Genomic DNA, 10,905 nt, shown 5'->3' with positions numbered 1-10,905 from the left:
ACAGAGTTTACTGCCCTCTTGTGAAGCTTCTGATCACGCTTACACAAGCTAGTGGTGAAGACATGATACTACCCACTATTTAACTGCTTAGGATTGCTCTGATAACCCGACTGCTGTTGTTGCTGCTGGTTTCCCTGATGGTTGTAACCTCCCTGGTTGCCCTGCTTCCCTTGATTGTTATGTCCGGTTTGATTGCCCTGAAATCCTGAACGGGAGTTGCCGCCTCTGTAACTCGGCCCGTGGAAACCACCTCCTGAACCGCCGGGCGGGCCATTATCGTACTGAAACATATTGGAGTTCTTGAAATCTCACATGATTTAACAATCCTTCCAAAGATGCGATGCTGGCTTCTCCTTTGATCCATGCTTTGGACAGGGTTGATTTAACAGGCGCTCCAAATTGGGGCCTGAACCTCCGCCCCTCTGGGACTGCTTTCCCTTACGGCGCTGACCATTCTCATGAGCATTGGTGTTAGCCACAAAGTCCAAACTATTGTCGGCCTTGCGCTTACCATTGTTCCCATGGCCTGCCGGATTATGCTGCTGACCCTTGGTGTTGCTATTCTTTTTCCCTTTCCCCGGTTTGTCCTCCTCTGAGTCAGGGTCTTTGGTATTATCTGAATCGGCGTATTTAACCAAAGCGGCCATAAGTGTTGACATATCATTGCAGTGACGTTTGAGCCTTCCTAACTTCTGTTTGAGCGGCAGAAAACGACAATTGCCCTCCAACGTTAGCACTGCGGTATCTGCATTGATACGATCTGATGAATGCAGAATAGCTGAGACCCGCTTTACCCAATGGGTTGTGGACTCCCCATCCTCTTGGACACAAGCGGCCAGATCCACAATTGACATGGGCTGCTTACAAGTATCTTTGAAGTTCTGGATAAACCGGTGCTTCAATTCAGCCCATGATCCGACAGAGTTAGTTGGTAAGCTCTTCAACCAAGTACGAGCTGTTTCTTCCAACATCATGGTGAAGTATTTAGCACATACTGCTTCATCCACATCTAACATCTCCATTGCCATGTCGTAACTTTCAACCCATGCCTCTGGTTGCAGATCGGCGGTATAATTGGGTACCTTACGAGGTCCTTTGAAATCTTTGGGCAGTCTCACATTACGCAAAGCGGGGGTAAGACACGGCACCCCTAAGGAACTAAATACCACACCTGGCTCTACTGAAGCGGTAGGGTGAACCAGAGTAGGTTGACGGGCTCCGTGCAGAGCTGCTAACTCGGCCTCTCGACGCGCGCGACCATGGTCCACCACATCCTGCGCATTAGCACCTCCCCTTGCCGGGTTGTGCCCTCGCGGTGAATTACGGTGACGTGCACTGCTTGATACGGCCGGTTCATCCTCAATGTGCCTGCTGTAGCTACGGCTTGGACGGGGGGTGGAATGAATCCTCTCAAGACTGTGCGAATATGCCTGCTACTGGTTTAGAGCTGTTTGAAGGAGATCCCTGGCCCGTCGTGCCTCAACCGCAACTGGTGATTCGCCGTCGGTTGGGAGGGCTGCCAATCGTGAAGCGGTGGCCACAATGTTGTCCAACGGGTTGGAGTAATGCCTGGGAGGTGTTGGAACATACTGTGGCACAATGTTATTCTGACGAGGCGGGTCCGTCGCGCGCGGCTGAACCGGCGCTCCTGTTCCTGGCACCTCCGCTCGGTTTAATATTGGCTGGTTACTCGTTCCTGATCCTGGCGTATTGAAGAGATTTCTTGGCTCATAACTCGGCGGGAGATGCGATCGGTATCTTCTTCTCATGACTTCCTCTGAAGCATTCTGATCTAGCCTAAGCCGGTAGGCCTGAGCTTCCAACTCGGCCCGTTCTGTAGCCATCCTAGCATTCTCTGCTGCTAGGTCCGTTTTAGCCTGAGTTATCTGATCCTTTACCTTTGCGATCTCCGCATTGTGCTGATCCCGGGCTGCTGCATCCACCTCTGCATCCATCAATGTTGCCAAAGCGTCGAACAAGTCAGACAGAACTTGAGCCAGAGGTGGCGCAGAGCTCCCTGCCCCCGCCGGCGTGGCTGTTGCTGAACCGGAGAGCATTGCTGCGGCGGTTGATGAGTGGGGCGCTGATTGTGTATCGGCCATGAAGATAGCGGCCCGGTTTGGCAGATCAGGGGAGTTCGGAATACTGTTGCCCTCAGAACCTCTACCAATCCGGCCATCCTACAACTGATAGAGTGATTCAGTCTCTCCAGAAGACTCGTCGTCGAAGCAGACAACAGTTTCTCCATCGGATGCCGGTCTGTCCTCATATTCTGCTCCATGGATGACACCTATGAAAACATGCTTCGCCATAGGCTGAACCGGGGAAGGGCTTGCACGCTGAGCCGTCTCGACGATGTCGGTGTAGGTGTCCGGCTCAGGGCCCGGTTCGCCAATCTTGCCGATGAAGACGTGAATCCCACCAAAGGGGACCCGGTACCCGTATTCGATTGAATCGGCCTCGGGGCCCCATCCCGTGTTGTCGATGTAGAGCTTGCCGCGACGACTCTTTGTCATCCGGCCCACAGCGTATCCCTTGAGTCCATCAAAGCTGCCCTTTAAGAACTCGAAACCATCGTGCGATAGCCCCACGGTGGGCGCCAACTGTCGAGGGTTTGTCACGGCAGATGTCCTTGTGAAAGGACTTAGTCGTGGAGCCATCGCAATGGGTTAGCTTAAAGGGGTTAAACCGGACAAGGGGACACGGGGAGTTTATACTAGTTCGGCCCCTTCGATGAAGGTAAAAGCCTACGTCTAGTTGTGATTGGTATTCACTACACCACAACACCACATCCCCAACAAACAAGTTGGTCGGAAAAACAGCGTCTGCCGACACACAGTTGGTCGGGAAAAAGTATTGCCGACCGACAGCGTCTGTTGGGGTAAGTCCAGACGGGAAAACCTTTTCCCGACCGACAGTTGGATGCCTATAAACCGAATTGCCGACCGACTTTCTGATGGCCTACCCCGGAATCTTTCCCGACTGATTCTCAGCTGGTGTTGCTGTTAAAGCTTTCCCGACCGACCGTTTGACAATACAGTCTTTGCCGACCGACTTTCTGCTGCCCCTATCCTGAACCTTTCCCGACCAACTGTGCGATGGTGTCTTTTTTGCCGACCGACTTTCTGTTGGTCCTAACAATAGGATGCTGTTTTGTTTTGCCAACCAACAATTTGACAACATTTTGCTTAGCTAAGCAATGTTCAATACCCACGTACCCTTGATTTCCCATCTGCCTTACAATACAATGTCAATCAAAATCAAGTTGCATATCTCATTACAATATGATATTAGTCAAGTTACAGTAACTTGCATGTACTCCGAAAATATTAAATCATGACCAAAGAAGGATAACATATTAATTACTTCTCACAAGTAAAGGAAACATTTACGATTCAACGACCGAATCACCCAACAGGTTTACAAAATGATAGATGCATCTCCAATATTCATTGTTTGCTCCATTACACAAAATACCCAGGTGAAAAAATGAGACCTAAAAGACGCATTGTTTTTGCTCCATTACAGAAATCTCTAGCTGATGTAAACTGACATCTTCCTGGTTCCTTCCTGCTCCTTTTGTATGTCTTTCCTACAAAGGATAAAAATGTCATGGTGAGCATGCATTCAGAGACAATGGCAAAACAATAATTGTATAAAGCATCTATGGCAATTGGCAATAAAAAACTATGGGATTTTAGTGTTACAAAAAATAGCTCAAGTTTAGAACAATGCCACAACATGTGTTAATTAGATCTTTGCTGTGTTGGACATCATAAAGCCTCGATGCAACGTGACCATGAAGTATATTTCAGGAAATATGAGCAATATAGAGGTGTACTCGGAGCAACACAAGGCAACATAATATAGAGGTGTACTCACTGTGATAACAGAACTATCAATACTAAAGAGCAGATTTCTATTGTGGACATGGCAGTACTAGAAACTGAGAATGTTGCCTTGAAACATAATATTTTGAAGGCCCACACACTTTTTTTTTTCAAGTTTCTATATGCACAGACTTCCAAAGAATGTATCATTTCCATGGTTGAAGTTTTGCCACGAGTACTGAGACATTCTAGCAAAGAGGTTTTACTTGAGATGAAAATTAAGTGGGTAAACTGTATTGATTTTCTGCTACTTAATGGAATGAAAGATGTCAGAGATGCATTTTCTCTTGTAGTATGCTGCTTTTTGGAAACAAGAGTCATGGACATTTTGTTCTCAGATGAACTGGGAATGGAGGGAGGGACTAAAGAACTTAAGTTCATGGACAAAATAAAGCAAGCTTTCGCAGAAGATGAAGATTCTCATGTTCTACTGACTCTTTTGGAGTCTACTCCCAGGGAGCACCCAAGCAATAGAAAATAGTTTTTAAGGCCAAACCAGATTTGGGAAATGAGGCATGTGGCAAGTCGAACTTACGAAAGCCAACTTGAGCCACCCAACATAGGAATTGCTCGGGTCTATGTACCATGTTCGGACAATTACTCTTGTAAACAATAGCATGGACATGAGAGCAACTTTTGCATCACATTATTATTTCCTTGTATTTCTACTAAACCATGTAAGCTATGAACTGTACATTAAGAAGTGGCAATGAACTAGGCAGGTATTGAAAATAAGAGAAGATAGACCAGCATTGATCGTTACTGCTCAATGTACAGAGCTAGATAACAACTATCATGAGGAAGAAGAAGATACAAGGGTCTGGTTAAGTTCATTTCGATCCCTGGTTTTGTAGCTCAAAAAATAAATACTAGCTCATGATTCAAATATACCTTAGCGGCGGGACGAGGAACATGCCCCAGGTTTGTAGGGTTTCATCTAGCAAAGTGATCATGAGTCAGTATCACACATCAAACAATTCGAGATAAGTGGACAAAACACACAATGTTGGTGATTACCTTGCTAGATGGCCATGCGATGGACCTTGTGACAGCATCAGCGATAATTTGTAAACCTTCATCTTCAAAAGGCAAAGTAGCATCCCTTCTGATCGCAACATTGACAAGAACCTCATAAGTTCCTTGTCCAAGGGGCTCTCCGCCCACAATAGTGTCTGGGTCAACTGAGATAATTGTTGCCTTAGCAACAGGAGTTTCAGGACCAGTCCATGCATATAGAAGCACATCCATACCAATCTGAATCAATGATTATTTTAGAAACATGAAACAAAATAAAATTTCAACATATAGGTAAGGATGAGAAGATTACAAGGCTTTCATCTTCATAGGCTGATGAGCTTCTTGAAGGGGGCTTTGCGACAACTCTTCTATGAACAAAGGGCTCTTCATCATCCCGTTCATCATCTTCTTCACCATCGTTATTATCCTCAGCTCCAGCTCTTGAGTTCTATCAAACAGAAATAGAGTTAGTGCATGGAAGATGGATTATTGATGCAATGAAAAGATGTGGAAATAGTTCATTACTTGTCGAGAATTGGAACCGTGCTGCGAGCTAGGAGTTTCTAGATTATTCCCTCCTTGTGAAGCTAACATCAATTCCATTCGATTCATCTGTTCCTGCATTTCTAGCACATGCCCCTCTAGCATGTTAAAGCAATTTTCAGCTTCTCGACGCCCTTCCATTTCAACTAGAACTCTTGTGCTCAATTTACCCCGTGTACCCGGTGTGCCCAAATCTTGAGGTGTTGGCCCTAGACCTAACACATGAACACGACCCCTGGGCTCCTTCATTCCACATACACGTGCAAACAGATCACCTTCTTTAATGTTTTTTTCCTTCAATTCGGGGTGCTGTTCACCTTTCTCTATGAGTTCTTTCTACAAAATGATATGTACTTGCTATGTAAATTCTACTTGTATAATTTCTGTCTAATACTAAAAAAACATGGCAAAAGGGACTCACAATTGTTGCTGCTGCCTGCGGCACATAACTCCCTTTCCTTTCCCCTTTCTTGCATGTATGTGTTTCGGTATAAACTTCATCTCTTCGAGGATCATGCCCAAGTTTGACAGCCCGCAATCATTTATTTATTTCACTATGCATTAGTCACTAAAACACAGTGGCGTATCTTTTTAATTGGGGTAATTGCGTTTACCATTTCATTGGCAACACGGGCATGACTGTTGCTACCAGATGTATGAGGCACTGCATTGGCACGATTCTTTTTGGCGATAGCACTACGAGACTACAAGACAAGTAAAGGAGATTTATCACATGTATTGTTTGCTGCCATATGTATGGTGCATATTTGTTTATCTATGTCCAGCAGGACGACTACATTTTTGATTCGGCAGGATGACTTACTTCAAATGCCGAAGATCTCCAATAAGTAATAAGGGTCTTCCAATCAGCTTCACTAATTTTGCTATCACGTCTTTTCATAAGTTGTGCATCAGTCAGTGCAACATCAAACTTGTACCTCTTTAAATCTGACTTCCAATCCTTCCATTTTATGTGTGAAGTGTTGAGAACAAAGCTCAAGGCAGTTGAGTCGAGCTCATAAAATGCCTATTAAAATGAGAGAAAGAAGAATACTCGGTTAGATAGCATTAAAAAAGAGTAAGTTATAAATTATGCTCATTTATACCTTCAAGGTCTCCCACACTAACAATTTTTTGTCTACATCAACATCTCGCCAATCTAACTCTGCAGGTGGTATATGCTTCCTCACCAAAGTACCAATGAAATTGGCAAATTCAGTTGCATCTGGCCCAACAGGCTGGCCATTCCCATTAAGTGGAATATGGATTTTGGGTTGATTCAGCCTTGCATATATGTTAGCCTTTCGAGTAATTTTTCTTCCACCTTTCTTTTGACTACCTTCATCATCAAGCTCACAAGTAATCTCTTCATGCAAGAAAATTAACATAGTCATACAACAATTCTAGCAAGTGACATTAGGCTACAATATGAGCAAGTATAACCCACTACAAATACCTTTGGAAGGCTGATGCTCAGGATCTACATGATCTTGATCTTTTGATACCCTAGACCTCAAAACACGTCCTTCATTCGCGCTTATAGGTGCGCTGGAGGGTGCCTGCATAGATATATAGTTTAGTGTTGCAAGCTACATTTGCTTCCTTCAGGTAGAACATCTTCAGGGCTACATACCTTTCTTTTCTTTTTGGGGGCTTGGTTCGCTTCCATATCTTCCTGCATAGAAGCTCTTGTTGCTCGTACCGCTGCTAGCCGTTTATCATTCTCTTCAATGGTCTTGCTTCTCAGTAGTTCATACTCTACCGCTTTCAGTTGTTCCTCCGTGACCCCACCATCTTTAGCTCTTCCGTTTGCGCTTGCCATTTTTCCTCCTGCAAAAGACACACTATGCGAGTACATCGCTGAAAATACAAAACATTAGAGGATCATACACAACACTTACTTTTTTTCAATATCACTTGCTTTAAGAACTAGTCCATCTATATCTGTCCTAGCAGAACCAATGCATCCATCCGCAACACTCACACGTATAGCAGTACATGGATCAGGCAACGTCACACATAAAACATTACCATTGTCATCTTTAGATTCTTCTATGTCATATAATGATGGAACAACAACAGTAGACCACTCAGCATCAATGGGATCTTCAACATAGTAAACTTGAGTTGCTTGTGTGGCTAATATGAAGGGCTCGTCTGATATTTTCTCACCAGTATTGAACAAATGCTTAAAATTCACAGAAGTGATTCCAAACTGATCAGTTTGCACCCATTCATCTTCTACACGATTATCAACCCAGTCACATTTGAACAACACTACTTTCCCTTCATGTTGATAATTCAACTCAAGAATTTCCTTTATAATGCCATAATAGGTCTTGTTTCTTACACTAATATTGTCACCTTTTCCTTTTGCAAAGGATGTGGTTTGTGCAACAAGAGCTACTCCACTACTCTTAAATGACCGGCCCTCATCATATGATTGTGTATGAAAGTCTGTCCCATTTATAGTGTAGCTACTATACTTCATATCAACCAAGTTTGGCTCTTTAGCTAATATTTTTATCTCATGAGGTGCTTCATCGCCCATTTCTGCCACCTGTGATTATGAAATGCTATTGTTACTCTACAATGGGATGGAATTATATGTCTTATAGGTTGACAGTCAAATGCCCACTTACGTGCAATTTAAACCACTCATGAAAGGTCTCGTAATGCACACGCTTGACTTCTCGATGACTTCGAACACCAATAGAAGAAAGGTAACCCATATGTTTGCTGCATATAGGTTATATTTATTAATTGACAAGGAGGAGAGAAATAACCTAATAGCAATACATAGTAGGGATATCTTACTCTAGGTATGGTTCTATGTTGTCATAATTGAACAAGACGTATCTGTGGGCTTGCAGCCAAGTTTTGTTATCTAACATCACCATGCACTTGCCAGCCAGCCCTCGACCAATGTTGTGGAAGAAAGGAGTTGTATCATCAACTTCCATATCCAAACCTCCATCATTCCTAGCTCGATTCAACCGACTCTCATCATCCAAATAGTGTGAGCAAAATGTCAAGCTCTCATCAAACAAATAGCCCTCTGCAATTGATCCTTCCACATGACTTCTGGTGTGGACATGTCCCTTGAGCTTTCCTATATACCCGGTTTATCTATAATTGTGCATATTATGGTAGCATGCAACTGAAAATACTCTCCGGTTGAAGCATCATAGGTCCTAACACCATCAAGAAACATATCTACCATATCATCAACTAGTGGCTCAAGATAGACATCAATATCACTACTAGGAGAATTTCTGCCAGGAATCAACAGTGCTAGGATGAAATTTGATTGCTTCATAATCATCCAGGGTGGAAAGTTATAAGGAATCAATACTACTGGCCAAATGCTATAGCTGAGATTCATGGATCTAAATGGATTAAAACCATCGGCACATACTACAGGCTTAAGATTTCTGCTGTCTTTTGCAAAATCTTTATTTTTTTCATCAAAATCTTTCCAAAGGAGGGAATCTTTAGGATGCCTAATCAAGCCATCTTGTGTGCGCTCTTCTGCATGCCATCTTGTGAGAGCCGCAGTTCTGGAACACACAAACAACCTTTGAAGCCTCTTCTTTATTGGGAAGTAACGAAGAACCTTCTTAGGAACCTTGTGGACACGTTTCCCATCTACACTCTTCCTTTCAGATTTCCATCTTGAAGCCTTACATTCTGGGCATGAATTGGCATTGGCATTGTTCTTCCAAAATAGAATGCAATCATTTTCACATGCATGGATATTAACATACCCAAGTCCTAGGCATTTGACTAGTTTTTTTAGCTTCATTGGAGTTTTTGGGTATTGCGGACTGAGGGTAAGCATCTTTTAGTAGATCTAACAGCAGATCAAAACTTCTATCAGACCACCCTCCAAGCAGTTTGGTGTGAAGAAGTCTCACTAGGAAACGAAGCTTTGAGAAATTCTTACAGCCTGGATATAGCTCTTGTCTAGAATCAGCTTCAAGTTTGTGGAGAGATTCTAGAAAAGAATCATCCTGATCTAAACCACAATCATCTTCAAGATCTCCCCCTTTATCCAAACCAGCAGCTAGGTCTCTTAGCAAATCAGATATATCATCGCCCTCATCCCTATCGTCACCCTTAAACAAAAATATGATGAATGGAAGAAGAAGATACACGTTCTCCATGAAACATCCACTGTTTGTAGCCATCTACAAATCCCTCGCATACCAGGTGCTCACGGACTTCAGACTCTTCTCTCCAGTATGAGTTCACACAGTTTTTGCAAGGACATAAGATTTTATTCTCGACCGATGATTTATTAAATGCAAAGCCTAGGAATTTGGCGAGCCCTTGTAAGTACTTCTCTGTATGCCTACATGCAAGTGTACATGTGTAGTGTGTTATATATAGTTTCAGCATCTAAGAAATTTAAAACATATATGCTGCGTTATACCTAGGAGCATCCATCCAACTTCTATCCATGGTAGCTAGCTTCACACTTGGTCACTACAAATACACACTAAATCCTGAATAGATAATATCACAACCAGAGAATGCAAGGAATTACTTGAAGTACTATAAATACAGTGGCTCGGAAAAGAAAGTAAGAATCATAGAACCAATTCAATGGTAGTACACATAGCAAAGGTAGATACCACCATAAATAAACAGACCAAAGATATGGTTGACTCACCAACTAGTGGAGGATGTCGTGACAAGCACGAAAGGGGATTACTGCGCCGCTGCTGGAAGTTGAGTCGTTGGTAGCAAGAATCCTAATAACCAACCAGATTACACACTACAACAATCAGTGCCAAACATAAGGAGGTATCTCTACATATTCATGGCATCCACACACATGGAGGGCCTCTAGACTTGAGTGGGGCAGAGGAACTCACTTGAGTGGATGCACTAAGCACATCGGTGAATGATCTCTTGAAGATGAGCTCCCACGGTGTAGCCTCCTGAAGGAAAAAAATGCATAAGAGCCGAAGCCTAAGCAAAACCTTCAATTCATGTTCACACGCAACATTGGCTGGGCTATGCTAGGAACACACTAAGATAACAACTTCAATAAATCTTGGAGCCACATTTGTTACAAAATACCAACAAGATATTAAGCTCACCAATTTCATAAATAACATCTGTTTGTTAGCCACTAACTCCTAATCTATCTACCATTTCAGTTATTCACATAATTTTTGAATCAAACAGCCAGACTAAAAGCACTCCATCAACTAATCATATACTAAAAGAAAAATAAACAGTGGACACTCCACACACACCTTGTGCACTAAGGTGGTGTTTGGTTCACGCAAATATGATGCTAGGTACAATCAAATACCACAAGCTGGTCATTAAGTACCAATGATTCTGCTACTCTTCTTCCTCTGCTCAATGGTACCAACAGTGGTACTCTGTGCAACCTGCAACAAAAACAAAAGAGAGATGAAGTTAGGTCACATGTACAGAG

At 43.2% G+C, this 10,905-nt stretch overlaps 1 protein-coding gene and 1 long non-coding RNA gene across 2 annotated transcripts; both read right to left on the bottom strand.

The window, feature by feature from the left end:
* Positions 1-3,345: 3,345 nt before the first annotated feature.
* On the bottom strand, positions 3,346-5,374 carry LOC125538749. The gene is made up of 4 exons (XR_007296503.1): positions 5,218-5,374; positions 4,908-5,144; positions 4,782-4,827; positions 3,346-3,592 (listed from the first exon to the last, which is right to left on the bottom strand). It is a non-coding gene; the product is annotated as an uncharacterized LOC125538749 (long non-coding RNA).
* Positions 5,375-6,004: 630 nt separating this feature from the next.
* On the bottom strand, positions 6,005-10,345 carry LOC125533108. The gene is made up of 7 exons (XM_048696879.1): positions 10,331-10,345; positions 10,126-10,207; positions 7,084-7,280; positions 6,907-7,009; positions 6,557-6,816; positions 6,274-6,477; positions 6,005-6,154 (listed from the first exon to the last, which is right to left on the bottom strand). Exons 3-7 carry the CDS (start codon positions 7,270-7,272, stop codon positions 6,005-6,007), a joined length of 906 nt encoding a protein of 301 aa, XP_048552836.1. The 5' UTR covers positions 7,273-7,280; positions 10,126-10,207; positions 10,331-10,345.
* Positions 10,346-10,905: the final 560 nt, after the last annotated feature.

The sequence above is a fragment of the Triticum urartu genome, chromosome 1, assembly GCF_003073215.2.
Source record: "Triticum urartu cultivar G1812 chromosome 1, Tu2.1, whole genome shotgun sequence".
In the NCBI taxonomy this organism is placed as follows: domain Eukaryota; kingdom Viridiplantae; phylum Streptophyta; class Magnoliopsida; order Poales; family Poaceae; genus Triticum; species Triticum urartu.
This window is presented reverse-complemented; position numbering and strand designations above follow the sequence as displayed.